The sequence below is a fragment of the Syngnathus floridae genome, chromosome 15 (genome assembly GCF_059516105.1).
Source record: "Syngnathus floridae isolate MCC-2025c chromosome 15, RoL_Sflo_1.0, whole genome shotgun sequence".
Classification (NCBI taxonomy): domain Eukaryota; kingdom Metazoa; phylum Chordata; class Actinopteri; order Syngnathiformes; family Syngnathidae; genus Syngnathus; species Syngnathus floridae.
Window position 1 is genome coordinate 7,589,994 of NC_142427.1, and position 26,267 is coordinate 7,616,260.

The 26,267-nt window shown below is 42.2% G+C and overlaps 5 protein-coding genes across 11 annotated transcripts in view; 2 read left to right on the plus strand and 3 right to left on the minus strand.

Annotated features, from left to right (window-relative positions):
- The window catches only part of tspoap1 (TSPO associated protein 1), a 40,692-nt gene extending 21,304 nt beyond the window's left edge, over nucleotides 1-19,388 (minus strand). For 2 of the 4 annotated variants that reach the window (XM_088398988.1, XM_088398986.1), the window contains exons 1-2: nucleotides 3,013-3,192; nucleotides 1,542-2,348 (exon numbers count right to left, since the gene is read on the minus strand). In XM_088398988.1, the coding sequence (XP_088255114.1) occupies nucleotides 1,542-2,270 (729 nt within the window). In that variant the 5' untranslated portion in view covers nucleotides 2,271-2,348; nucleotides 3,013-3,192. Of the gene's footprint in view, nucleotides 1-1,541; nucleotides 2,349-3,012; nucleotides 3,193-17,697 lie in introns of those variants that run through there. The other 2 variants (XM_088398984.1, XM_088398987.1) reach the window with 2 other exon arrangements.
- On the plus strand, nucleotides 5,586-9,873 carry ssc4d (scavenger receptor cysteine rich family member with 4 domains). Its single transcript, XM_088399003.1, has 11 exons — nucleotides 5,586-5,758; nucleotides 5,833-5,865; nucleotides 6,311-6,349; nucleotides 6,876-7,178; nucleotides 7,260-7,328; nucleotides 7,457-7,768; nucleotides 7,863-7,946; nucleotides 8,319-8,384; nucleotides 8,471-8,785; nucleotides 8,894-8,980; nucleotides 9,058-9,873. The coding sequence occupies exons 1-11, from the start codon at nucleotides 5,605-5,607 to the stop codon at nucleotides 9,372-9,374; spliced, it is 1,779 nt and encodes a 592-aa protein (XP_088255129.1). The 5' UTR covers nucleotides 5,586-5,604; the 3' UTR covers nucleotides 9,375-9,873.
- ywhag1 (3-monooxygenase/tryptophan 5-monooxygenase activation protein, gamma polypeptide 1) lies at nucleotides 10,053-17,142 on the plus strand. The gene is made up of 2 exons (XM_088399007.1): nucleotides 10,053-10,311; nucleotides 15,094-17,142. The coding sequence occupies exons 1-2, from the start codon at nucleotides 10,225-10,227 to the stop codon at nucleotides 15,748-15,750; spliced, it is 744 nt and encodes a 247-aa protein (XP_088255133.1). The 5' UTR covers nucleotides 10,053-10,224; the 3' UTR covers nucleotides 15,751-17,142.
- A 140-nt stretch (nucleotides 19,389-19,528) lies between the features above and the next one.
- On the minus strand, nucleotides 19,529-22,026 carry hspb1 (heat shock protein family B (small) member 1). The gene is made up of 3 exons (XM_088399008.1): nucleotides 21,596-22,026; nucleotides 20,598-20,661; nucleotides 19,529-20,020 (listed from the first exon to the last, which is right to left on the minus strand). The coding sequence occupies exons 1-3, from the start codon at nucleotides 21,954-21,956 to the stop codon at nucleotides 19,864-19,866; spliced, it is 582 nt and encodes a 193-aa protein (XP_088255134.1). The 5' UTR covers nucleotides 21,957-22,026; the 3' UTR covers nucleotides 19,529-19,863.
- A 191-nt stretch (nucleotides 22,027-22,217) lies between these two features.
- The window catches only part of srrm3 (serine/arginine repetitive matrix 3), a 28,206-nt gene continuing 24,156 nt past the window's right edge, over nucleotides 22,218-26,267 (minus strand). For 3 of the 4 annotated variants that reach the window (XM_088399002.1, XM_088399001.1, XM_088399000.1), the window contains exons 12-14: nucleotides 26,004-26,243; nucleotides 25,806-25,937; nucleotides 22,218-24,156 (exon numbers count right to left, since the gene is read on the minus strand). In XM_088399002.1, coding sequence (XP_088255128.1) covers nucleotides 23,916-24,156; nucleotides 25,806-25,937; nucleotides 26,004-26,243 — 613 coding nt within the window. In that variant the 3' untranslated portion in view covers nucleotides 22,218-23,915. Of the gene's footprint in view, nucleotides 24,157-24,731; nucleotides 24,859-25,805; nucleotides 25,938-26,003; nucleotides 26,244-26,267 lie in introns of all 4 variants that reach the window. The other variant, XR_015863141.1, reaches the window with a different exon arrangement.

A 26,267-nucleotide genomic window follows, 5' to 3' on the forward strand; every position in this document is an offset into this window, starting at 1 on the left:
CTCTTGTCTCCTTGACCCGAATCTTTCTGCTCTTCCGATTTCCTCAACTCTTGTTGCGTTTGCTCGAGAGTTTGGCTCTCCTGGCGGCACTGCGTATTTACAAACGTCTGCTCGGGCGGCTCTGGCCGAGCCCACAGATCATACATCGCTCTCCGTCAAAAAGAACAGATGATGCTTACAATTCCCGTATCACGTCATTTAAAGACAAAAGGTGTTGTCCTTCTCCGAGTAATGACGTCTTCAGAAACATTATTTGGCATTGGTTTCCAATGGCAAATTGATTACGGACTCCAAAATATTCTTGGAGTAACGCTGTGCTAAAATTCTCCACCCATACCTTAGCATCTTTGGCCTAATAGCCTCCCAAAAAACAAGACCGGCATGTCATGTTTAAACGTTGCATATAGGTCCAGAATAAAACAGCAAACAAGATCGAAAATACAAGCGGACCCGAACTAACAGGTCCCTAGTGCGGAAGGCTGAGCTGTCCGTGGTAGTTGAGCTAGTCCGTTAAGAATCCGTGCGCATCGGGGCTGCCTCCTGCTGCCAGACCACACAACTCGTGTTGTTTCCAGCGCCATAAAGGTGAAGAAAAAGGACGATTGGAAAAATGAGCATATGAAACGGGGGGGTTGTCATTGAGAGGAGGGGGTGGCGAGGAAGGGAGGGAAGACGTCCTCCTCACCCTATCACAAAAAGGCAAGCGTTCAGCCAGTGCCCAATCATAAGAGCCACTATAGCGCGTTTCCATGGAGATGACGCTGGAATGATGTTGGCTCCCTATTGATTGTTCAAGAGGCAACACGGACTGCAACGCAGAGGAGGGAGGTTGCATGCGACACGCACTTTAGCAAGTGGAACTAATTCTAATGTGTAGCTGCCGTTTCACACGTGGAAAATTAATTAGTACGCCTGCCAAGGCGCTGAGTCTTTGTGATTAGAAAGAAGTTTTTTTTTAAGACCGCTCTGGTGAAAATTAATTATGATTACATTGTTTCTCACAATATGAATGGGCAATATGTTTGTCTATTGGAATATATAAAAATAATTATGAAAATATGTATAGCAGCCAAATAAATGTAATGTCATCAGATCAAATCAAATGTTATCATTAATATATATATATATATATATATATTTTTTTTTTTTTTCCTGTGTGTAGCAATTCTAAGACCCTTTTAGAGACCTTTGGGCAAGATTTGTTTTTAGCAAAAGCGCTTTATCATGCACAATCCGTAAAGCGAGCTGGCACATAAAAATAGACACTTTGCAACATTGCTCCTCCCAGTTATGTTGTTATGACTGGCCAGACGTGACCGAGAGCAAAAGTCCACTTTGGGAAAACTCTGACCACATGACCACAGGACCTCAACGTCAAAGCACAACTCTAAAATTGTACGAGCGCCCTCATTAGGCAATTCAAGCCACTTCTTTGGAATGTTAAATTATTTGCTTATTTTATTTTAAGTCAGACTACTATTCAGACTTACATCATCAATCAAATAGCTCATGGTGCAATGTGAAAATATGAAGACACTTACCTCCATGTTTCCGTCCATGCATTTGGAGGGAGGGGACCCATTTGCGCCAGTTGACTCTGTGTGGTAGGGGGCCTGGTCGTTGCAATGTGCACAAGGAGTGTTTGGAGGGTGCTGAATTTTTAGAGCACTGCTCCAACAGGTGTCCACTGCTCCACTGGTGGTGTCATCTAAACACAAGTCACTGCTTGCTGCAGATTGTACCGGGTGGTCCAGTTTGCTGTTCTTCTTGGATAAACAAGGGTCAATTTTGGAGGTCCTGGAGTGATTTACATGGAAGCTCCCGCCATCTTGGGTTAATTGTCTTGCAATGTGTCTTTTATGTATAAAATCTTGGTGGGTTTCTAGCAGGTGGCAGAGGATGATGGCTTTTTCCAGCTCCAATTCCTGCCTATGCAATTTATAGACTCCCTGCTCACTATTTATCTTCCCAGACAGCATCAGCAGCAGCTGCTCCAGATTCAATCGTGTTTTGCGTGCAGAGCTCTTGGCCTCAATCTTACTGTATGGCCCACTGTCTTGAAAGAGAAACTGCGGTGTGCTGGAGTGTGTGTTTTTTCGCCATGCACGTCTGGAAGTCACCTCCTGCCTTATCTCTTCATCCTCCACTTCCAAGACAGAATGTGCTGTTTCTAGATGTGGTCCATAGTTTGTCTGGCCGTGGTAAGGTTTCTTGGACGATAATAGCAGAGGGTTATCGCCGCCTTTTCTCATTATGTCACGGCACAGCATTCACAGGCAAATCTTTAAAGAGGTGGGTGATGGACACTTTATATGAGACATGCAGCATGCAGTTGTCACAGCAGGACACTGGAATGATGAGAGAGAAGAATGTAGAGTACAGAAAAATGGTATGACAATAAGTGCTATTTATAAAAGAATTTATGACGGGTAAGAAGACAATATTACAATTTACACATTAGAATGATCTCAAATTCATGAGCTGTAGCAACTATTTTTCCTTTACAAATGTCTGATGTTCCAGTTACCACAAATGAAATGATTGAAAATATTACCAATTAATTTAAAAGGAATTTTTCAGGATGATTTTTTTTTCTGCAGCTGAAAGCCATGCCCAACTAGTTTACTAGCCGATGAAGACAAAAGTGAGTTAATTTAACTAACACAAACGTCGAACTAATGTTAATCCATAAATGCAACAGGTGATGATGCAAAGTAATAAGATATTCAAAAAAACAATGTAATGAACAACAGTGCGACTGTAAACGTCAGAATGGTTTGCAACATCCAGACAGACGGAGACGCTTCGTATTACATCGCCATTTGTCGTCTGCTATTTAATTAGCTTACACGAGTAGCAAAACTATATCAAGATAAACTATTGGATTTTACAAATGAAATAAAGAGAACGATAACGCTCTTGGGACTATGGAAGTAGGAATTCCGAGCTAACTTTAATGCGTTGATTAGCCAATTGTCAGAATTGTCTGACCGCAAGTTCAAGCAAACTTACCTCATAGCGGATACGTTACTTGGCTTTGGATAAATTCGCCGACATTCAAACTATGTGCACAAGTGACACAGTTAACTCAAAAAGATCCTTGGAACCATACATTTGTTTATCCGTAAGGAACATGTCAACCGTCTGGACCGTCCAGGGGCAGTGCTGCCTTCAGGTACCCTCCGGCGTTTAGGAGAGCCCCCAGCCTTCTCGGAAGTTTATATTACCGATTATCCTGAAGGCAACATAAATTCAGGCGACGTGTGGAGAATGAGGACCACTAGTGTTGATAAGATGTCAGTGCAGGTTATTCTTCATTCACAATATACAAAAATATTTATTACTGTAGCTATAATTTAAAAAATAAACCAGCAATGTTTTTTAATGTTTCAAGTTCAACATAAACATAATATCCTAGCTGTTACATAACAGTAACGTCACCATATTCTAAAATAAGGTGTGTGTCCAGGGATTTGAGGAGAGTCAGGTATCAAATTTCTTGCAGAACAGATAAAGTAATCTGTGTCACACATGTTATTTCACTGCATCTTTTTACTATGACCCAGCTATGCAATGACAAAAGGTGTCAGGAAGTTGCGCAACTACTGGACATGTCAAATTTCAACTCAAGACCTTCCAAACCTGGTAACAAAAGTTCTGAATGCGTTGGGAGGAGGACAAGTCATGACATAAAGCTTTGACTGATTCTCTAGTGAAATTCCTTTCATAAAATATATAGCCATAAAAACTACCGAATTCATGGAAGAATCCAATTTCCAAATTAAATTGCTCTTAATTAAAAAACTGTGGGGCAGTTTGGGAAATGAAGTCTGAAGTAGAAATTATTCCTAAATGAATCTGAAAGCCAGCCCATCACACACATACTGTACATCAACATGCAAGAGAAGAAAGACACACCCACCACAGGATGGAACTGCAATCTCCCAATGGGATTGTACACAAGTGAGTGGGACATGACTATGACGGAGCTTTACCTGAAACAGGAGATGCAGGGACATCAATGAAGCTTGAGCTTCCATTCTTTGTCTTTTTTTTTTTGCCCCTCCTGCTTTTTAACCATAGGCGCATAGGCGGGGTGTTGGACATGATGAGCTATTTATTGTTTCATGTAATCTGTCATTGAAGCCAGATTTTTATTGTGAGACCAAGCTGAGGAGATGAAAGACCTAAAACATAAACTGCTGATGGTTTGAACATTGTCGAGCCACTTTTTAGACAAAGCACAATTTGGGAATGCCAACTGAGCCTTAAAATATTCTTCAAAAGTATTTTGCGGGTGGACAACTATTTGCATTTTCAGAAAACTTGAGTGACCCCATAGATTCTCACAACAGGTATGTGCTCTTTAAATTACTTACAATTTGTCAAGGTTATAAAAGTATAATCATATTGACTCTTTCTTTTTTTAACACAGAACAGCGGTTGATTTTTTTTTTTTTTTTAATAAATGCACATTTTACATGATATGGTTGGTAAAGTTCCATTAAGATGCTTATTATTTATTTGAATTCCTCCGTATTGACAATTCAATGAATTGTTTGTCGTGATGAGATTTTCTAGCTATTTCTCAGGATTGGGAAATGAGAAGGGAGGGGAAGCACAGGTGACACAAAAGGTAACATTATTCCCAAGTGGATGCATCGTATATCCTATTATGACGAGACATTTTTCCTCTTTCATAACTAAAACAATTGTCCCACGTGACGGTTCGTTTTTGCAAATAATATTGGAATGAACATTAAATAAAAATGATCACCAGACTCATGTTTGACTCGCGTAGTGGCCAACTCTTGTCCTCGCAATTGTCCAAAACATACTTGAGATGAGGGAGAGAGTGGCTTAAGAGGAGATGAGAGGCAGCCCTGCCGTGTCATCGGCTGCTCAAGCGTTTTAGTGACAGATTACAGGAAGCAGTCTTTAGGCCTGAGCATGGGAGCCATAGAAAGCAGAAATGTCTTTTTGTGCCCCCTTGGCTCGGAATGTCCACTATCTCCAGGGACCAATATCAAATTCTCCTCTAATACGCATTCCTGTGTAAGGTCAGGGGGGAAATCTACCAAGTGTCCTGAAGATGAGACACACCACATTGTGAGCTCGTGATGCCAACAAACATTTCATGGACCAAAGGAACTCTTCTGTCAAGACAAATGGAAAAGTCAGATTGCATATGTTTCCCTTTGTCACTTTCTACTTGCATGAAAAGATGATTTGAGCAATGGTCAGTCATCACATTGTCACTATCTCCCTGCGATTACTGAGTGATTGTCTGTGAATCCCAAAATTCTTTGTCTCAAGGGAATCCCCCTTCAATACGGAAATCCACAACACAGGTGCCACCTGCCCCCCCCTCCCTAAAGCTAAACTAAACATTTGCATTAATTTCCCTCCACCCCCTTTGCATTTTATGGGATGACTGGTTTTTGGAGCACATTTCCATTCGTCAGCCCACCATCAATATTGCTGCAGGCTCATTAGAGAAAACAATCCAATACTATAATTAGACTACAATGGAACTAGGCCATAAAGACCTGTTTGCTGTATGATATACTTTGTTGATTTCTGAGAGGGACAGTGTCCGTATGAATGTATTGCAGGCATCGGATGGTCATTCAGGCAGCCATGCGAGGACAGCGTGTTGTGGAGAGCCTATGCAAGTGCTGGAACCCGACTTTGTGTCTGCTGGTGACCTTGCTTGGATCGCTTGTTTTGGTGGCGCTCGGTGTGCTCTCGCGATTAGGTGAGTACGTGCCAAATATTCATTATGCTTGTTATATTTCTAATTTGTTGACATGTGCTGTACTCTATTTTCAGGAGACATCAAAATAAGTAGACGTGCTGCACCTAGTAAGTAACTTGATAATATTCTGGTGTTTATTAAAGGGGAAGTCAAACCAAAAAAAAAATATATTTGTAATAATATGTTGTATGCAGCCCAATTTATATGATCTGATTAATCTTTCGTTTGTGGAATATAAATGATGCAAAATGCAAAATTGCTGTTGCCTGAAAAAAAAAAACTCTCCGCACCTATGAAATTTGAATACTCAGTGGTGAAAAGTGAAATCCAAGTTTCACTGAGTAAACAAAAGGGAGACGCCTGTGAAATGACCTAGATTGAGTGTGAATCATGTGATCTATACAAATATGCTTCGAAAGTCTTTGTGAGGTGTTGGAACCAAACAAGCCTTCAGGCGTTATCTCATTGGTGGACGCAAAAACATCTTCGCTAACAAAATAACAAAGCAAAAAAAAAAATGCTCATATTTTCACTGCCTCATTTCTTTTTCAGCCAATGAGCAGCAATACCCAATGAGGAAGCATTACCAAGGTAAGCATGCAAGATGCTCCTGCCACCAAGTCTCATGTTCTGGAAGGAAGTGTCGACATCTAGGCCATGCTATAGAATACTGAATATTATCTGTCAGTGTTAACAGCTAGGTTAAAAAAGTGCCTTGGGCTTTCCAAATGTGCTCAACACTATTTTACGAAGCATTTTTCACGGGATAAGATACAGGAGAATATTGATAAAGTATAACAAGACAAGAATTTTTTTTTTGTCAAGCCAGTCAAATAATTCGTTATGGAAAAATATCCACCTTCTTAATTTTTTTTCATTTAGCATGATACAATTTTGTTTTACCAACAAAAATAATATATGTTACACTTTTGTTGATAAATGAGACATCGTTGTTGGTGTTTGCATAGGGAGAAAATACTTGCATGCAGGTGACAGCTTTTTTTTTTATTATAAAAAGAATGATATCAGACAACAGGAATTTCGATGAGCTCATTTTCCCGATTTGGAATAATCCTCATAAACAGGGGATCTAATTATTATTTTTTTTGGTCCAAAGTGCGACTGACAGATGGGCCTAACAGGTGCGAGGGTCGCGTGGAAGTCTACTACAATGAGAACTGGGGCACCGTGTGTGACGATGACTGGGACATGCTGGATGCCCAAGTTGTGTGTCATCAGCTGGACTGCGGAGTGGCTGTGGCTATGGGTAGCACCTCTCACTATGGACAAACCTATCTACCTATCGTGCTGGATAATGTGGACTGCCAGGGTTGGGAAACAAACCTGGGTCACTGTGACAGTCTGGGCTGGGGCGTACACAACTGTTACCATTATGAGGATGTGTCCATCAAATGTCGAGGTAAAGTATGGTGACGTTGAAGCGTCAGAGCTGTGAGAATGAAATGTGATTTTTTAATTTTTTTTTTTATTTTGCTGTTAGAACCACTGGTGGTAGGAGCAAAAGCATCAGGGGGTATTACAACAGCACCTCCCAAGAATGCAATCTTAGGTAAGCAATGCCTTACCTATATTAAATTCGCTGCGGCATAAAAAATATTTTTATGATATCGTTTTGTGATGACTTTGCAAATTCTTCACGAAACATATCCCACCCACTAAAACTGTTCTCGGCTTTAGATGGCACCGTACGTCTTGTGGAGGGAAAGGACTCCTGCCAGGGCCGGGTGGAGATCTACTACAAGGGACGCTGGGGGACAGTGTGCGATGATGATTGGGATGCCAGGGAGGCTGAAGTCGTTTGCCGCCAGTTAGGTTGTGGCCAAGTCGTGTCGGCTCACACCAACTCCTACTTTGGTTACGGCACCGGCCATATTCTTCTGGACAACATCAACTGCATTGGCAGTGAGGAGCAACTTGCTCAATGTGCAAACCTTGGTTGGAGCAACCACAACTGTGGGCATCATGAAGATGCTGGCATCACCTGCTCTGGTATGTTATTACACATCTTGCATGTACAATATCACAAAATGTATGTAATAACTTATCATACATTTATAAATACTTAAAACTGTTGCCTACTTAGGTACAGGACCCACCCCAACTGTGCCTCCAGTTTACCCATTCACTGAAAGTCTTGGGTCCACCCGGACCACGCAGGAAACAGCAGGTATAATATTTGCGTGCACAATTATAGTGTATTTCAATACATTGCATTTACTATGATGCACAGTATGAGCATGTTCCATATGAAAATAATTTTAACTGAATTCTGCCAAAGATTATTCAACTACAATACAGGTGATCACAAGACAATGGCAAGCAAAAATGTTACATGTACAAAAGTGATAAAGTGTAGTGCAGCAAAAAATTATATTTCTTTAATCGCATCGGTAGTGCCCACGCAGCTATGAACGAAGAATGAACTAGAATGATGTGCATGATGTTGGTGACCAACAGAGGGAGACATTTCTCCCCTAAGTTTCTTGCACTGTATAAACATAACACTATGCTGTTATATTTGGATCTTTTTTTTTTCCAGCAACAAATGTTGATGTCACAGCTACAGAACTCATGACAAGTATTCAGACTGCTCCTCAAACAAAAGGTACTTGTCTAGCTGGTGTGACGATATGCTTAATTTTAACTGTACCCGCTGAATTACAATTAAAAAAGATTTGTGTTTCTGTGCAGCTCCAATGGCTATTCGTGTGGTGAATGGATACGACAGCTGCCAGGGTCGCGTGGAAGTGCAGTACAATAACGTATGGGGCACAGTTTGCGATGATGGCTGGCATATGGCCAATGCTGTAGTGGTATGTAGGCAGCTGGGCTGCGGCATGGCTCTTGAAGCCAAATCACAGGCCTATTTTGGCTACGGTTCCGGTCCCATCCTGCTGGATAATGTACATTGTACTGGTGAAGAAACACATCTGTCTAGGTGCATCCATTCCGGTGTGGGGCAACACAACTGTGGCCATCATGAGGATGCTGGAGTTATTTGTACACGTAAGGCTTGACTTTAAATCAAATGTGTTTAAAAGAAACTGCAAATAAAATTGGTCAGGGAGATGAGAGATCAACACTCAATGTTTGCACATCTGTTCTTTTTTCCAGCGGCTATACCCTTCAGTGGATTTGCCCGTGATTTTAGCATAATAGATGACACAGCCACCGACGACCCCACCACCTCCATGCCTGAAGGCAAGTCTACATTTCATTGACATAGTATAAAGAAAAAATATTAATGCTTGACTATTAAACTATTTTTCTTTCTGTAGGAACACTGAGGCTGGTCGATGGTCAGCATGAATGCGAAGGTCGCTTGGAGATGTACTTAAATTCTGGATGGGGCACCGTGTGTGACGATGCATGGGACATCCCCGATGCCAAGGTCGTGTGCCGCCAGCTCGGGTGTGGGGAGGCCATTGCGGCGTGGGGGGAAGCCCACTTTGGTCAAGGAACGGGAACAATCCTATTGGACAATCTCAAGTGCAACGGTAGCGAAGTCTCCCTGAGGAATTGCTCTCATATATCCTGGAACGTGCACAACTGTGACCACTCAGAAGATGCCGGTGTCACCTGTTCACCATTATGATTTTAAATCATAACCGAATAGGTCGAGTCATTGCAGCAATACTGGACTTGTGTACAAAATGTAAATAACAGCGGTAACGTGGCAACGGGAATATTCCGCTACCGTTGGAATTCATGCATCACGTAATAACTAGTGACAATATACGATAAAATAAAACGACACCTCGGAATGGTAACGTCCAATGTCTATTAAGCACTTTACAATTCACTAGGAGAAGAAAAGTTTTTGTATCCGCCCTAGTTTTCAAATTCGATATTTCTCTCTAAAACTATAAATGACAGCGAATGTACCACATGGAAGAATGTAAAAGGGCAAAGAAGAATAACAACAATGCTAAGAGCAAGTATAAGCACGCAGAAATAACTGGCTTGTGAATATAGTGTATCGCTCCCTCCCTTGAAAATTAAATTATACTTTTTTTTTTTTAAATCTCAAATATGCATGTATTGCAAAAACAATAAAAAGAAGTTGGTCAAAATAAATCTTATTTTTAAATACACCCTGTACTATCTTCTTGATGGTTGACCATGGAATGCTCTCGTTACCTTGTACGAATTGTAACGTAGCGCGGAGGGGAGGGGGGGGGGGGTTGCCATGCCAGGCCCGTTACATCACGACACGAGGACACGCCCAGGTGGGCGGTGACAAGTCCGTAGAAAGTGCTTCGAGTGGGAGGGGTGTCCCGTCCGCAAGGCCCACACAGTCAGACGGCAGGCGGCAGCTGCGACGTGAGGAGCGCATAACGTTACAGTCTCCATTTAAAAGAAAAAAAAAGACACACTCACACAGCGACACATTTGTAAGCTATAGAAATACGTTCCATATAACGACAGCAAGCTCAACATCCAACATGGTGGACCGCGAGCAACTGGTGCAGAAGGCCAGGCTGGCCGAGCAAGCTGAGCGATATGACGATATGGCAGCTGCCATGAAGTCGGTAAGTAGCCCTTCTCGGAATTGACCTTTACTTTTTTTTCCTTTGCTTGATATGTCATTCATTTTCCCCGTACGCATACATGTGCATGCGCATTGGAGCAAAAGCACGCCCATGAAAGATCTTGCCTGGCTGGGCAAGAGCGCAAGGTGTCTTGTCATGATCAGACATAACGGAATAACCCACACACAATTAGTGGATGAAGGTTACAATTAAAAAACGCAATTTTAATAATGATTTAAATAAAAAACGTGAGCATGCGGAAAAATTACGATTTGGATAATGTTATTTGGATAAGGGGGGCTTGCAAGGCCCATGAAGACCCCGTTCGGATTCTACTCTTGTCATAATTCTAGAAGGGGAGAACACCGCGCTACGATTTGGCTCATTTGGGGTTCAGTCATTCATTTGGAGTATTAATAGTTCTGGTAGCGGTCTGTGGTCGTGAGAATGCGGACCGCTTGATCTTGGGGCGGTGCCTTTCTGCCAGGCTCCCTTTTTACGGTCTGTGTGCGTGCGTGGTCGTGTAGGCAGCACCCCCCCGCCCCCCCACGCTCACTTTCAAACCATCACCACCCAATAGTGACAACATGAATCGACGTCTAATGTAATTTTTTACAATGACACCTCATCGAATATCGTTAGAGGTGCTGGTGCGCCGATCACCAATACCGCGTCAAAGAATCGCGTTTACGTGTATCGATTAAATAGGATTTAGCGCTTTTTCACGACGGGTGCGGGTTTGACGCATTACGAAGCGCAATTTTGGCTCAAGGTTGATCGCAATCGATTCTGGCGCAGATGCGCGCAAGATAAGCGCCCCTTTTTTTTTTGTAGACGTGGGTGTTGGTGGACCGCTGGACGCGCAGCACCCCCTCCCTCCCTCCCCACCTCCAGCTCTCTTAATTGTCATATTGCAGCAAAAACGGTCGAACTGTCGCATGACGAAAAGCGCAACTGCATTAATCATCGATTTGGCGGATTCGGCAACCGCATATTCGTGCACCTTCGGCCTTTCTCGGCCCTGCAGCCATTCAGTAGGTCCGCACAGAGGCGTGCCGCAGCATCTGGCAAGATGCAGCACAGGCTCATCCGTAGTGCACCATTTCACGAGCAGCATATTGTCTGGGCGACTACAGTAGCTACTGTACTTGCAAGGATTTTGAAGGAAGTAGATAAATGCAGATAGGCATGCTTTATTATTCCTGTGAATATATTTATTATTATTATTTTTTTTTAATCCTACAGCAACCCTGCTAGTACAAGAACCTAATATATGGGAAGAAAAAAAAAAAGCCTATCTTCAGCATGTCAGGTGTTGCTATGGTAATTGTCCATAACGTTCCAAGGACTGTGGCTCCACCCCGTCCCATTTATGCAGAGTCAGAGTGAAAGCGGTCGGTGTGCCAGTGTCTTCTCTGCAGCACTGCATGGGCAGAAGGAAGGGGTGTGTCTGCACTCTGCAGCCTCACCCATCATTTAAAGTGGGGAATCCCTTGCCGCTGTGGACATGGCAACCGCCTTTACTCAAAACAAAAACTGAGGCTGGTCAACTTTGGGATTCAGGGACAAGAGCCGCAAACTATGTTCATCTGTTGGCTACTTGTCTAATGACATTGGCTGTGTTTTAGGGACAATTACAGAACAGAACACAATTTCCTCGAAGAAGAAGGCATAACAAGGCAAGCTTTACCGCTATGTGTTTTCAGATGATTGCACAAATTACGTATTCTTTCATGCATGCAATTGAACTTCTATTGAGGTTCAGTGGTGTGGGGACAAAGACCCCATGCAGACCCTTTTTTGGCTGCCCTCCTGATAGCTCAATTTGGTACTAAGATCATAAACAGTCTTGAAATTGAACAGTTGCAAAATGCAGACACACAATGGATGATAAAGAAACAATAAATTCACCCGGCACGCCCTTAAAGCAAACAAAGTCCAACAGAAATTCAAAAGTCCAAAAGGAATCAATGGTAGCATTCATATCTTGATTTAGCACATCTTTACACAAACGGCGCGAAGAGAACTTGAAATAAAGCAATGATGGAAAATTTTAAGCCACAAATGAGCTAAAAAAAATAAAAAATACACCAATAAAATTTCAATTAGACATTCACATACTCCATATTGTGCAAGCTTTTCTAGATAAAAAATGAATATCTGAAAAACACAAGACGTTTTTGGAATGAAAAACACAAAGCCATCTCAAATGAAAATTTGCTGACGCATAATGAACATATCCAGAAGTAATTCCCTCATAGTCAGAAGATCTGGGTTTGAATCTCAGCTTTTTTTTTTCCTCCCACATCTCCCTCTTTCTTCAGACTGCAAGCAGTACACTGATTTCCGCACTAATCTAATTTCTTTAAAGTCGTGACTCATATAAAGTAATAATCCGACCTTGTATGCAAGTGTTTGTGATCCTCTTGACCGAGACTTCCTCTCCTTTCCTACACACATTTAAAATATTTGATCTGCCCAACAACTATACTAGCGTTGTACATGGCAACAAAGTGACACTTGAGCAGCATCCCAACTCTGGTGTGCTCCGCCCCTCCCCTCTTCTTCGCTCTTTGTGGCTAAAGCAACAATCCCTATTCACGCCGCCAGTGACGTCAGGTAGTCCGCTGCGCCTTTGTGCTCTGCTGCTTGAAAAGAGGGTCAGCAGGGGGGCTTGTCACATCAACTTAGAAGAGCCTCCAGACTTGGAGCAAATGAGCAAGGAAGGCCACAGAGTAAGAAGACAGAAATGGCAGAGTTGGAAGACCTTTCCACGCCTTTGCTATGTGAATCAAAACCTCAATGAATGAAACGTGAAACGCTGGTCAGTGTTTCCAGTATACATTAATGACCAAAGAGAGCTGTCAAAAAGTTATCAATTATCCTTGGTTGTTTGGAGATTCGGGTGTGTAAGGACGAGAGCAGGCACAATTGATGAGCATTATGGGTAGACAGACAGAGCGCTATTGTCATAGAGGCAGCGTGGCTTCCTGCTCACCCTCGCCATGTTGTTTTTTCTAAAGCTCGCGGCTTCAGCGCCGGCTCATTCTTTCCGTATTTCTGTGATTTGTAATTTAAGGGCAGTATGATGTTGATGTGCTTCCACAATGAGCGATGGGGGGTTGGGTGACTTTCCTCTCTGCTCGGAAGTCAGTTCATTATGGAATTGATGTCATTTTATTGTTTTCCTGCCTTTATATTCTTGCAGTATAGAGGTCATTCGGATTATTGATAAGGCTCTGCACAAAGGAACGTCATATTGCGTTGAAAGATAAAAATGGTACTATTAAAAACAGAGTCATCAGTTTTGTCACGGATTTATAAAATATTTAAGAGTTTAGGTCAGGGGTGTCAAACATTTTTTTTGCGGGCCGCATTGTAGTCATAGCTTCTTTCGGAGGGCCATTATGAGCACCTAATATTATATACAGTAAAAGCTAAAAAACAAACTGACAAATAACTCGTTTTCAAATCGGATGAGTAAAAACTGGTCAAAGATTTAAAAAAACAGATATTATTAAAAGTGAAGACAATTTACAATTCTAGTAATGACACACGAATTTGATGCACAATTTGTCTTCGCGGGCCACATAAAATGATGTGGTGGGCCGTATCTGGCCCCCGGGCCTTGAGTTTGACACCTGTGGTTTAGGTCTATCTTGAGTTTTATGTAACGCAATGCCAAAGTGAACAATAGTTGACTTATTACTGGATAAACCTGCCTCTCCAAGTTAATGTTTAACTAAAAGGAAAGGAACCAAAATGGTTTTTGATATGCTAACGCACGTGTTGGTATTGAAATAAAGCATTAAAAAAAAAAAAAATAATGTAGCAGTCTGCATTATTTGAGTACTAATGCAATCTAAATTGTGTTCAATAGGAACATACAATGTATATTTACTTTGATTCTCCACCACATTTTGGCTTTCAGGTTTCTCGAGCTTTAGCATCTGAATCCTGAAAAAGCCAATATGACAAAAAATCTGAAATTGGTTGATTTGCAGGGATTCCCACCCACACGGCTGCCCGCTGCAGCTTTGTCCACACCGACAGCCATGTCAGCATCCTTTCCACTAGAGATTAGATCAGGGATAAGATTTTGCAGTTGCTATGGAAACAGGCGCTCGTAGCATCAGATTACCTTTTCCTCCTACTTTCGCTCGGTTACAGGTACCGTCACTGCAAAGCACAGCTCAGCCAGCAGACAAAAGCCTTTACCTTCTTAGCAAAGACTTCAATCACGTTACACATATTTGTCTTAAGAAGAGAATCAGATGGACAAATGTGAAGACTCATGGCTTGACATTGAGAGAAAAGAAAACCCCACTTGTCATCTCTGAAGTCACAAACATGTGCTTTTCCATTAACACAATACCAGTAAAAGCACCAAGTTGTTTTGGGTAACATTGTTTCGAGTATAGACCTAAAGAGCAAAGTTCACCCCCCTCCCCTTTCCCGCTTTGCTAATGGAACAGAATTTGGTGGTGAAAAAAGAAAGGCTTTACACTCTGAAAAGGTCTAAAGACTCCTCTGTGGCGAGGTCCCAGTAGGCTATAAAGGATTAAATCCCTTAGACAGACACGGACGGGCCCATCCGTCAAAACAGCACAAAACAAGCGGAGAACGATGACGACAGCCAATCAGCATTCATCACAGACGATGATGTCAGTGAAACGGAAGGCGTGGTTTCCGGTGGCTTGAAAGAGCATTTGAAAAAACAAAATAAATAAAAAATACTCAATTTGCTCCTGCTCAACTCATCCAACTCATTTTGTCTGTCAGGTCACAGAACTGAACGAAGCACTTTCCAACGAAGAGAGGAACCTTCTCTCCGTGGCCTACAAGAACGTGGTCGGCGCCAGGCGCTCGTCCTGGCGCGTCATTTCTAGCATCGAGCAGAAGACGTCCGCCGACGGTAACGAGAAGAAGATCGAGATGGTGCGGGCCTACCGGGAAAAAATCGAGAAGGAGCTGGAGACGGTTTGCCAGGATGTGCTCAACCTCCTCGACAACTTCCTGATCAAGAACTGCAACGAGACGCAGCACGAGAGCAAGGTGTTCTACCTGAAGATGAAGGGCGACTACTACCGCTACCTGGCCGAGGTGGCCACCGGCGAGAAGCGAGCCGCCGTGGTGGAATCCTCCGAGAAGTCCTACAACGAGGCCCACGAGATCAGCAAGGAGCACATGCAGCCCACTCACCCCATCCGCCTGGGCTTGGCTCTCAACTACTCCGTCTTCTACTACGAGATCCAGAACGCCCCGGAGCAAGCGTGCCACCTGGCCAAGACCGCCTTCGACGACGCCATCGCCGAGCTGGACACCCTCAACGAGGACTCCTACAAAGACTCCACTCTCATCATGCAGCTGCTACGAGACAACTTGACGCTGTGGACAAGCGACCAGCAGGACGACGAGGGCGGCGAGGGCAACAACTAAGAAGCCTGCAACCTCGTTCTGCCAAAAACACCACAACAGTCGCGCTCACAAATGACAAAAATAAAATAATACTGAAAAAGTTAGAAATTAAAGCTAAACGGCGGGTGGGGGGGGAAGAGGTGGAACATCCAATGGCAGCCAATGGTACTAACGCGGCTGCCGCTGCTCTTTATTTTTCCACAAACTAAAAGTGAAACGAGTAGGAGAAAAGAAGATCTTAGCTTGAGGTATAAACTACAGTTATTTAAAAAAAAGAAAAAAAAGAAAAAAAATTCTCCTTCTTGGTAGCCTCTGCAGCATTTGCTTGAACGCCATTGAGAAAGCGGCGCGTCTTTGGCGCCAGCCAGCGTCCAGACGGCTGCCGGAGACGGCGGGCGTCATTGTGCAAATGAAGCGGAGGTGTCTCAATTGCATCGAGCGAGGGAAGGCAGAAGTATTCCGAAATTGAGTTTGACGCGAAACAGGGAAAATTTCAGTAACCTTGAATGTCACGGCCTTGCTTGCATACTGCTGACAAATGCGGCGGCGGCGGCGGCGGCTTCTCGGGGTGTCTGTCCACATACGTGCGTATTGACGTGACATCTTTAGTTGCAGCACACTACGGTCGTTGAGTGAAAAGCAGGTTGTCTCCGTTATTGAGCATAACATGGAGAAGAGGAAAAAAAAAAAAATCAAAAGTGTTCTTTTGTTTTGCTTTGTGTCAGGTGTGTGTGTCCAGCTAAGCCACACAGTCATACTGTAACTAAATAGAAGTTCATCAAGTAAACTTAGTGCAGCTTGTCCCTATCATGTGCTGATGATGTGCTTTATTGAATAAATTAACTGTTTTTGGACACCTAATCCTTAGTGTCAGTATTGTGGTCACTATAATAACCTCAACGGGCTCCCGTTTGGAGCCGGCGATTATATTCACAGAAGTCACATAGCAAAAAAAAAAAGTAGATTGCAAGAAACGGTTCCAGCCTTACTCGTCTGAAATGGCTTGTGGAAGCACGAGAGCAGCTGAAGCCACGGTTGTTAGCAGAAGGCTCCCTTTGGGCTTTGTGAATTCACCTCACTTCACTATCTGCAGTTTCTTTTGCCTATGACAGTATTTTGTTTCTTGGGTGTAAGATGAGAACTGCTCCAGTATTCTCCATATTACAGTATTGTGCATGCTGGTGATGTATTTATAGAGTAGCTTCAATTGATTAACTTATATTGTAGATGTTATGTATTCATAGGATATGGGAAAATATTAGACCTTATTTCAGATGATTTTCTATTTATTTCTTTTTATGGCAATTGTTAGCTAGATTTGATTTTCAAATGTCTTTTCTTTACTCCATTTGCTGAAGTACGCTATACCAAATCAGTAATTGTTACCAATAAATTGATCTGTTACAGACATTACTATGGTCACATGCACTTCTTGGTAAGGACAAAAAAAAAGGTGCCGTCATTAAATGCATCACAAAGCACAACTACACTAAAACCTCTCACAGGAAATGAACTAAAATAAATATTAAGATATGCAAGATATATTCACGCGATCAACCAAGAATATATCCATGCATGAGCCATTTCTATATTTCTTTAATACAAAATTAATAAAAATGTTGTATTGCATATTAAAGTGAAGGGGGGGGGCATACTATTAAAAATTGGAAGACTCCATCAAGGCTGACTATTTAAAAACTAATTTTAAACATACAATATTTAATCTGCAATAATAGTAAATCAATTCAATCATCTCATCCTTCAATTCATATTGATTGCAATCTCAGGGAATATCAGAGTCCAATTTGTCAATCAAAATTTAGAAACAGCATGCCGTTTTGATGTGTCCATCGCGTTTAGAAATGCAAAGTTAAACATTAAAAGGAAAAGAAAATGTTATGCATGCTCGCCTATCCAATGAGCCCCAACACTAAAACTCAAACCAAAAAAAGTAACGGCTGTTCTTACCTTGAAACTGGGAAGAAAAGATGGATGAAATCAATCTTTCTTTTTATATTCCACAGAGGTGAGCAATAAAATAATAACAATAGCAATGATGAGAAAATAAAACAACAGAAGCCATATTTATCCATTACTGCAATGAATGAACTGGAAAGAAAAAAAAAAAACCAAGACAAAGAAATGTTCTCCACTTCTTCCACCAGACAATTTGAAAACAGCTGCTCAAAGCTTCCTAGTTGGAAGCTAATCAAGACTGGGCCTTCCATTGGACGACCTTTGCCCTTTAAGGTAAATTCTATTAGCCAATCCAGATTTCTTCCTAAACAAAATGAGACTTGGCCATTCTTGAATGGTGTTTCGGAGAAGATGACATTTTGTGCTTGTATGACTTGTTGCAAAAATAAAAAATCCAACTCAATGCTTTCGAGTATACAAATATAAAGCAGTTTAAATCAAAGAAGGAGATTGATGACTCGAGTAGAGTGCAAATGATCCACCACCAGGTGTCAGCAGCATTATTTCCCTCCGGAGAACAGAGAAAATCAAGATATTTCTCAATACTGTCACAATAGCAAATACAGGAAAGGAACATGCAATGGTCGAGAGGGAGGAGAAGAAGAAACAGGTCATTGCTTCTTCATGTGAAGAAGCATTTCCCTGGTTGGTTGAGAGGTGCTGGTTTGATGGGAAGCCATATGAATCATTTATGCCTGAATTTAAGTGGAAGGGAGAAGTGACTCAGAGGAAATGTTGAAATGCTAAGTGCTTTGGAGACAGCCGACCAGTTCACCACAAGAGCGCTGGATTGTTACTCCTCAAACCTATTCCATGTCTTGTTAAAATTTCACACTGCAATCAATTATATATTTTGTGGTTCCGATGTTACCGAAGGAGTCTTACGTTTGTTATTCTGACCGATTTCATGAGCGATTCAGCGATCAAAATTTACGTTCATTAGTTTGGATTGTGGTTGAGAAGATGGGTGGTGCCCGTTCTAATTCTGGGGAATGAATAGGTTAGACTCTGAAAGCCTAAAGAAAATAAAAGTGGAGACTCAGAGGCCATGAATCATGTGTTATCTGCCCTGTGTAACTATACAACATGCTGGAGGCTGAGTGCATAGCAGAGCGCTCTATAAATAGCGCTGGCCTGCAGCTTCCGAGTCAAGAGTGGGGTTAGCATGTGCATTAGTGGACTGGCACGCAATATGAACACAGAAGGAAGAGAACGTACGACGCCGCGGCGGGCGTGGCGGGACACTCCATCACCAGTTGTGCTGATACATCTTTCATTTGATCCGCCTCTGACAGACCACTGCACTGGATGACCTCCATACTCTTCACAATGAGTCATCTGAACATTGCTTCATTCGTGTGTTTTATGTACGGGAAGGTTTGAAGAGATGATGACGTCTTCAGACATTATGGAAGTGAGAAAAATTATGTAAATATTTGAATGTGTTTTATATTAAAGTGGCAAATTACTGATACTTAAGAAAAATGTCTGATTCCGAAGTGTCTATCCAAAATGTTCTCCAGTGTCTTTTAATCAGCCCCCCGGCTTCTCTTGCAGGCTTTTCACTCCACCATTTGAATGTGTTTTGTGACGGCCTGCAGCTCTTTGACGACGTCAGCGCTCTGTTTCCATGACGACCTGACACATGAACGTGTGTAAGCAACATATGTGCGAAGAATAACGCACACATGGTGCCACGGAATGGACAAGAACGAGTAGCAGTGTAAAGTTGTACGACGTGTGCATGAAAAATGAGAAATATCAGGGATTTTATTTTTAGAAAATGAGCTCGGTAGAAATAAAATAGCCCAAAAGAGAGACATCGTGTATGCAATTTTGTCTTTATTCTCTGTTGACATTTTGAAATCAACTGAGGATAAAAGCAGCCTATTTGCAGACTTGTAACAGGCATTGTTCTGCTTTTGGGTGTTTTTGAAGAGCATGCTCTCTAGAGACTTGATATATAACAGCTTGCGTGAGAGGAGAGGAGAGGTGCTCAGCAGAAATAAGGAAAGGAGAACAAAGTATGTGAGCTACAGGAGAACAAGTACAGCAGGAAACACACACATGCAGTAAAGGTGCTCTCGCCGTGGCTTAGCTCAGTGAGTCCAGATGTTGCCATTGAAATTATTTTGTTTGGACACAAGCGAGCGAGTCTCATTTCTTCACCACGCCACTTTTGGTGTCCACAGTGACAGGTATTGAGGTCTCTGCGGCCCCGATGGCCAGCTTGGCTAGTGGGGCCTCCACGGTCAGCACGCCATCGGGAGACAGCGAGGAGGTGACCTTTTCTACGTTGGCGCTGGAAGGGAGGCTGCCAGAAAAAAAATATCATTATTATTAAGGCGTAGTCTATTATAAGAAAAGAGAAAAACTGACATGAGGTTATTTACTGCTCCTCCCAACAATAAGCTTCAAATACTCCTGAGAAAAATATAGAAAAATTCTCTTGTGTAAATGACAATCACTCTGCTGTCGTAAAATATATTTGTGAATATTTAAAATCCCGAATAGTTCTTGAGCGCTGCCTTTTTCTTTGGTCATAGCAAAATATATGATGAGTAGAATAGCCATTAATAACTATAGATGAATATATATATTTTTAATTATCATTACTATTATTATCTTTACTTTATTAAACGTTCTAAAGTAAATTGTCAATTTGAAAAAAAGAAGATAAAAAAGGTTGACGCCTTCAGTTCAGTTGACGGTGTGGCCTCTGGATGGCAGCAAAACCAAAGCAAAAAACTATTTTTGATCATGGAGGAATAGTTTTTTTCATTTTCAAAAAATAGCACTTCATTCCTATAATCAAACCCCCTTTCCCATAGCAATTAAAAACCTTCCTATTTTTCAGGTTCCAAAAAGGAGGATATGCATAAACTACTTACGTGTATTTCCTGGTGAAACATCTAGATACAAAACCATGTTCATCTTTTCGCTCCTCATGTTTGCCTATGGATCAAACAAGAAGAAGATGATTAATGATAATAATAATACATTCTGATTGAGACTGCAAATGATGTTTTCCTGCAAATATGCATGAATGCTCCACTTATGACGTAATGTGAGATCATGAGCTCATCTACCACCAATGCTGCATTCTCTTCATGTTTCTGTATTTATAGTCTGCATAGTGTCTTTGTGTTCCACTTCAAGAACCCCAATGACTGGACTGGAATCTCCAACAATGTTGGGCAGCCCTGCATTTGGGTTGGTGACCCTCCTCTGCAGTCAACTGAGATGGATTCAGCTCTCATGAAGGACATCATTTCAGGACAGGTGTTCCCTTCAGGTCAACTCAATTGAAAATGACTCTAACAACTAACATTCGATCAATGTGCTTGAGTGTTTGTTGTGGCAACAAGCAGATGATGCACTGTGATTGGCTCTCATGGGCACTTATCCTAAAAAGGACCGACTCAAGCCTTGTCAAAGTCACCGATCACCTTTCAGCATGGTTAACATTGAAGCAGATGGTCTTTGTTTTCTTTTGACATAAGTGAACAGAAGGCTGCAAATTCCATTGTGGCTTTGTTTATATTTGGTGCCCCGGCCGACTATGTGGAGTGTGTCAGATGTCAAAACCTGGACAAGATCCAAGTGTTCTTTTAAACCTTCATCCAAGAGCATTGTGTCAAAAAGTGTGAAGTCAGAGATAGGGAAGTCATCCACCCCTACACGTTTTTTGTTTCAGCGAAAAGCCCACACCCACGAGTACACTGGAAAACAGCATTACATTGTTCCAAGGCGTTATGTAACATTCTAGAACAGTTAAGCTGTTAGGAGAAGCATGGATTTGGGGGGCTGGTCCTGCACAATCTAATGAAAACCAACGCAAGGGACAAACTGAATAAAAGTAATGCATGCAAAGATGTGTGTAGCTTACCAGTAATCTCCACCACTCCATCCTTGGTCTTGATCACCAGCTCTTCAGGTGAGAAGTGGTTGACGTCCAGAGAGACTTTCCAGTTGTCTTGGGTCTGCTTGATCTCCGACATACCCGTGCTCATCTGGCGGGACAGAGCGCGGGCCTGCTGGGCCATCACGGCGCCGGGGTACATCATCTCGGGGGTCATCATGGCAGCGGGCCGCATGTAGCCCGGCCAGTGGGTGCTGGGGTAGGAAACCAAGTCTTCCATCGGGGCGGGCATGCCGAAGGTCTGGTCGAAGATGCGGCTGTGCCAGTCGCGGAAGGGGTCCCAGCTTGGGGTGCGGACCAGAGTGAAAGGAATGCGTCTCTCTGCCATGATGAACCGAGAAGAGCTGCTTCTGTTATGGTCGGTGCACTTTGGCCTCCCTCGCTGACAATGTTTGGCCACCTGGTATTTATATGACGGGCCTCCTCTTTCCACTCCCCTCTACACATTGGTGGAAGTTACCAGAACATCTATTTGTGGCAGAGGGGAGCACTGCAATGGAATCCAGCAGAAAGGCCCTCCCCAAATGACAGCTGACCGCTGCTAACCCTCCCTCCCTCCTTATCTGCTGAAAGGAGACAACAAACAGGATTTGTGTCGCCCATTTGTTTCAATTTATTGTCAGGAATATGAAGTTGTACACTACAAAGAAGGCGTCAATGGATGAAAAGGGGCAGTGTTATATTCGGGATAAATTAAGGACGGGCTTTTTTTTTTCATTCGGGGTTTTACACGGAATGGGAACAAAGTGTTGATGACATGAAAAAGTGGGAGGAAGACTTTGTGGTGGAGCCTGACTCAATTTGCTTCTGTAAATGACTCGATTTACTTCTGTAAATGAACATGGACCAGTTAGGACAGATCCTGACTAAGTCTCTTCTCAACTTGGCTTTTATGCTTTATAGGCAAAAGTATTGGGACACTTTGCCAAGGATGACAAATGATGAAAATGTGGACTACGTTTCAACTTCTCAGGTGCTTTTAAAATGGAGTTGAGGTCTGGATTTTGCACCAAAGCATGAAAATTCTATTTTGAGGATGCAACTGTCTAAATGGGTAAAATGTGGGATACAATGGAATGTAGACTTTGGAAGGAGACTATTAGTCATGTATTGAACCACTCCATGAAATAATGACGGGGGTTCAATTGAACAATCTTTTAACATAGAAGAGTGCATCTTCAGCCAGATGGCTTATGTGGAAATCTTCCACCTAAGCAACATGGATGCATACAGTCCATTTTCACAACAGCCGAAGTGTGATTCGACCAGCTTTGCGGCTAAAAACAGGTTCAATAACTTCAAATAATAAATAGTCCAATAAATAAATAAATACATTAATAAATCAATGTCAATAAATAAATAAATACATTAAATAGTCATCTCACAAAACATGTGCATGGAAAGTTTTGCAGTAGGTTTTTCCTGTACAGTGCCAGGCCAGCCTCATTGGTACTTACATGGAAAGCGACATCTTGAAATACATTTCATCTAATTTGCTTGTGGCTGGCTGGCATACCATAATAGTAATATCCTAAAAGATTCATTAGGGCCACATCCCATCCCATGACAAAAGGCTTCCCGATTGGCCATGCTATAGTGTGTCACCTGGATTTTTGCAACTTAATGGAGTATACAGTGCATAGTTTACAAAGCCAGAAGAAATCTATACAGACAAACATAAAATGTAACTTTTAAGCATAAAAAAAGTTATTTTGTTCTCTTTTGTTCTTTCATTGATCTTACTGCTCATTTTAGGAGGGGGGGGGAATAAATGGTGGCTTTTTCATATCATGTGTTGGATAGTCGGCACTTATTTTTAATGTATACATACAATATCTATATATATGAAAGTACCTATTTACTTTTGGTTATTTTTTTTTAAAGAAGTGAAAGAACATGCTGAAAATAGCAAGATTTGTTCAAGGGCTCTACCAAATCTAGATTTGATGTATGAACTGATTTGGAGGAAATATTTAAACACCACAGTAATGGATTTGAAATTTAAAAGATAAAGGGGATAGAGCTATAAAATATGTGGTTATTTTGAACTGATTTTCATTATCATTGGTGTGTCGGAGGCAATTACAAATATACTGTCTATAATTGGGAAAAGCTAAATGCATTTGTTTTTGAAGCTTCTTAAATTTAGTGCTCAATTTCAATGTTTTTATTTTAATTTTTTAGTCGTTGGCCAAATATTTGGAAATGATTCGATCACATTATAGAAGGGTAAAACGGAATTGGACTCTGGACATGACCCCCCCCCCCCCCCCTCCCAAGGTTACCCTCAGAAGCCTGGACTGTCGTAGCTGCTGTGGCTGGAATAACTGCGAGATCGACTGCGACTCCAGCTGCGACTTCGACTCCAGCTGCGACTACGACTTCGACTCCTGCTCCTGCTTCGACTCCTGCTGCGACTCGCACTGTAGCTGCTGTAGCTGCGACTGCGGCTAGAGCGCGAGGGGCTGCTGTCGTAGCTGGACGTCGACGGGCTCGGCCGGTAGTACGGGATGGGACGTTTCCGAGCACTGGGGAAGAGGGCGAGCGGAAAGTGCATGTCAAAAATAATCATCAAATCAAAACCATTTATTGTTAATAATTGCTCAAGCAAAATCATTGTTAGATGGTTGTGACCAGGTCGGGAGCTAAAAGAGAGCAGCAATGTGGGTTAAAACAAGCTCACACTCAGAAGAGAAAAGCTCGTTAGTTAACTCGTTAATAGCGAATTGTCACCCAAAAGAACACCAGTAGTCAACAATAGCGTGGTTAGTCTTATTTGCTTCAGATGATTAAGATGACACCCTTGTGTGATTTTATTTTGCCTTTTGTGACATGATCGTGGTTGGATTAAGAAGGCCCAGCCACCAAATCCACAACCCGCAACTTGGTTAGTAGAACGCTATCAAGGTATTGCTCCTATAAAGCACTTGCAAATCAATTTGTCAAATCCGTCATGGCAACGCACAAGCAAGAGCGAGAAAGAACCTTGATAGCATTTCTGATTGATATTAGTGAGTGGGCAGAGTTGCTGTGAATTTCACAAAGAATGTGGAGGAGGAGGAGGAGGAGAGAGAAAAAAAAAACAGGAGGAAGCCAGGTTTACTCTGGAGGTGCTTTACTGCTCAGTCAAGCTTCAGGAGTCAGACTAGCAGGGTCCTACTGCACGGCAACAGTTACCACGGCAACTGGCCAGCAGCATCTCGTTGTTTTGGCATCGGAACCTTTAAGGGCTGGAGTGAAAAATGACAGCATATTTGACTTTTTTTTTTTTTTTTACATTCATTGATATTTGTGCACTTACACTGAGGGCTGGCACAGCTAGCTTCTAATAATAATAATAATAATAATAATAATAATATAATAATAATAATAATAATAATAACAAGTGCATTTAGACTCGCTAACAGCAGGGGCCTAGTTTGACTCCATAATAAAAATACTTACAGTTCGTCGGCCTCATTTATTTGAAATAAAACAAAGTGTATGTTTAGTTTGTGTAATAGCTTTACTCGATCAAGTTTCTGCAATCTGAAATTGTTTTACAGTTGAAAAAGCAAGAAAAGCACATATTTTCAAATTAGAATTGCTCCGCTGGCCGTTTGATCTGTAAACAAATATATTTGAAGGTTAATTTCCCTGCTGATATTTTTATTTGATGGAGATCAAACATAAGACAAAAAGTCAGGGGTGAAATTTCAGGATGAACCTAAAATACACTATAACCTTTACTTGAACTTAATTTGACCAATCTTGCTGCTCGCTACTTTATATATAACTAGCTGTTCTCCAACAACCAGCTGAATAAAAAATATTTCACAACGCAATCCCTTTTTTGTGAGTCATGTAAACTTATACGTCAGCTCCCACTAACAAATTGAAGTACATGAAGTCTGTGGGGAAGTTTAAAATAAATGTAAACCATTTTTGTAGCTCGTGAACCCATCCATAAAATCCATCATCTTTTTAGCTGTAAAAATCAGCACAATGGATCTGAAATGAAACCGACACGATGCGCTTTCACAGGAGCCTTTCCACTTTGATTTCATTTCTATTCAGGTCAACTGTCCCATTACTTTTGGCACCTTACAAACATAAATAAAACGCAATAAAACCCGAGAGGCTTCAGTTGAAGCACATCTTGTGGATTGTCCAGGCACATCCAGAAGATTTGCATTACCTGGTAATCCTGCGAGCCTCCATGAAACTGGGGGAATCTCTCCTCCGTTTGCGAATGGGTGAGTAACTGCGAGAACGGCGGCGGGCCCGGCTGTCAGCGTCGCTGTCGCAGCGGTTGGGGCTGTCCCTCTCTCTACACGACACGTGGAGCCCGATCAGCGTGACAAGAAAAAACAAATGAGGAGAGAGGTGTGCTCACCTGGAGGTGTTCTGTCTGTTGTGAGGAGATTTGATTTTGCTGACTCCTCGGTCCCTGTGCGCAAGCGACGAGTGCCCGCTGCTCCAAGAGCTGCTGCGATGTCTCTGTTTGCTTCTCGACACTTCTTTCTTTCTGCTGGACGTACGAGAGCGGCGGCCCGGCGAGGCCGATGGGCTGCGGTTGTGCGCTTGACCTCGACCGGAGCGATGGTGACGCTTGGAGGAATGACTGCTTTTCGTCCTGAGGAAGGAAAGCACACAGTTT

What these genes read in the sequence shown, in the direction of transcription:
- ssc4d (XM_088399003.1), top strand. Translation starts at nt 5,605, where the DNA reads ATGTATTGCAGGCATCGGATGGTCATTCAGGCAGCCATGCGAGGACAG. An exon ending in AAGTAGACGTGCTGCACCTA is followed by an intron (nt 5,866 to 6,310) that starts GTAAGTAACTTG and finishes TTTCTTTTTCAG; the next exon opens with CCAATGAGCAGCAATACCCA. An exon ending in TGCTGGAGTTATTTGTACAC is followed by an intron (nt 8,786 to 8,893) that starts GTAAGGCTTGAC and finishes TCTTTTTTCCAG; the next exon opens with CGGCTATACCCTTCAGTGGA.
- hspb1 (XM_088399008.1), bottom strand. Translation starts at nt 21,956, where the DNA reads ATGGCAGAGAGACGCATTCCTTTCACTCTGGTCCGCACCCCAAGCTGG. An exon ending in TGGAGTGGTGGAGATTACTG is followed by an intron (nt 20,662 to 21,595) that starts GTAAGCTACACA and finishes TTTGATCCATAG; the next exon opens with GCAAACATGAGGAGCGAAAA. An exon ending in TGTTTCACCAGGAAATACAC is followed by an intron (nt 20,021 to 20,597) that starts GTAAGTAGTTTA and finishes TTTTTCTGGCAG; the next exon opens with CCTCCCTTCCAGCGCCAACG.
- ywhag1 (XM_088399007.1), top strand. Translation starts at nt 10,225, where the DNA reads ATGGTGGACCGCGAGCAACTGGTGCAGAAGGCCAGGCTGGCCGAGCAA. An exon ending in TGGCAGCTGCCATGAAGTCG is followed by an intron (nt 10,312 to 15,093) that starts GTAAGTAGCCCT and finishes TTTGTCTGTCAG; the next exon opens with GTCACAGAACTGAACGAAGC.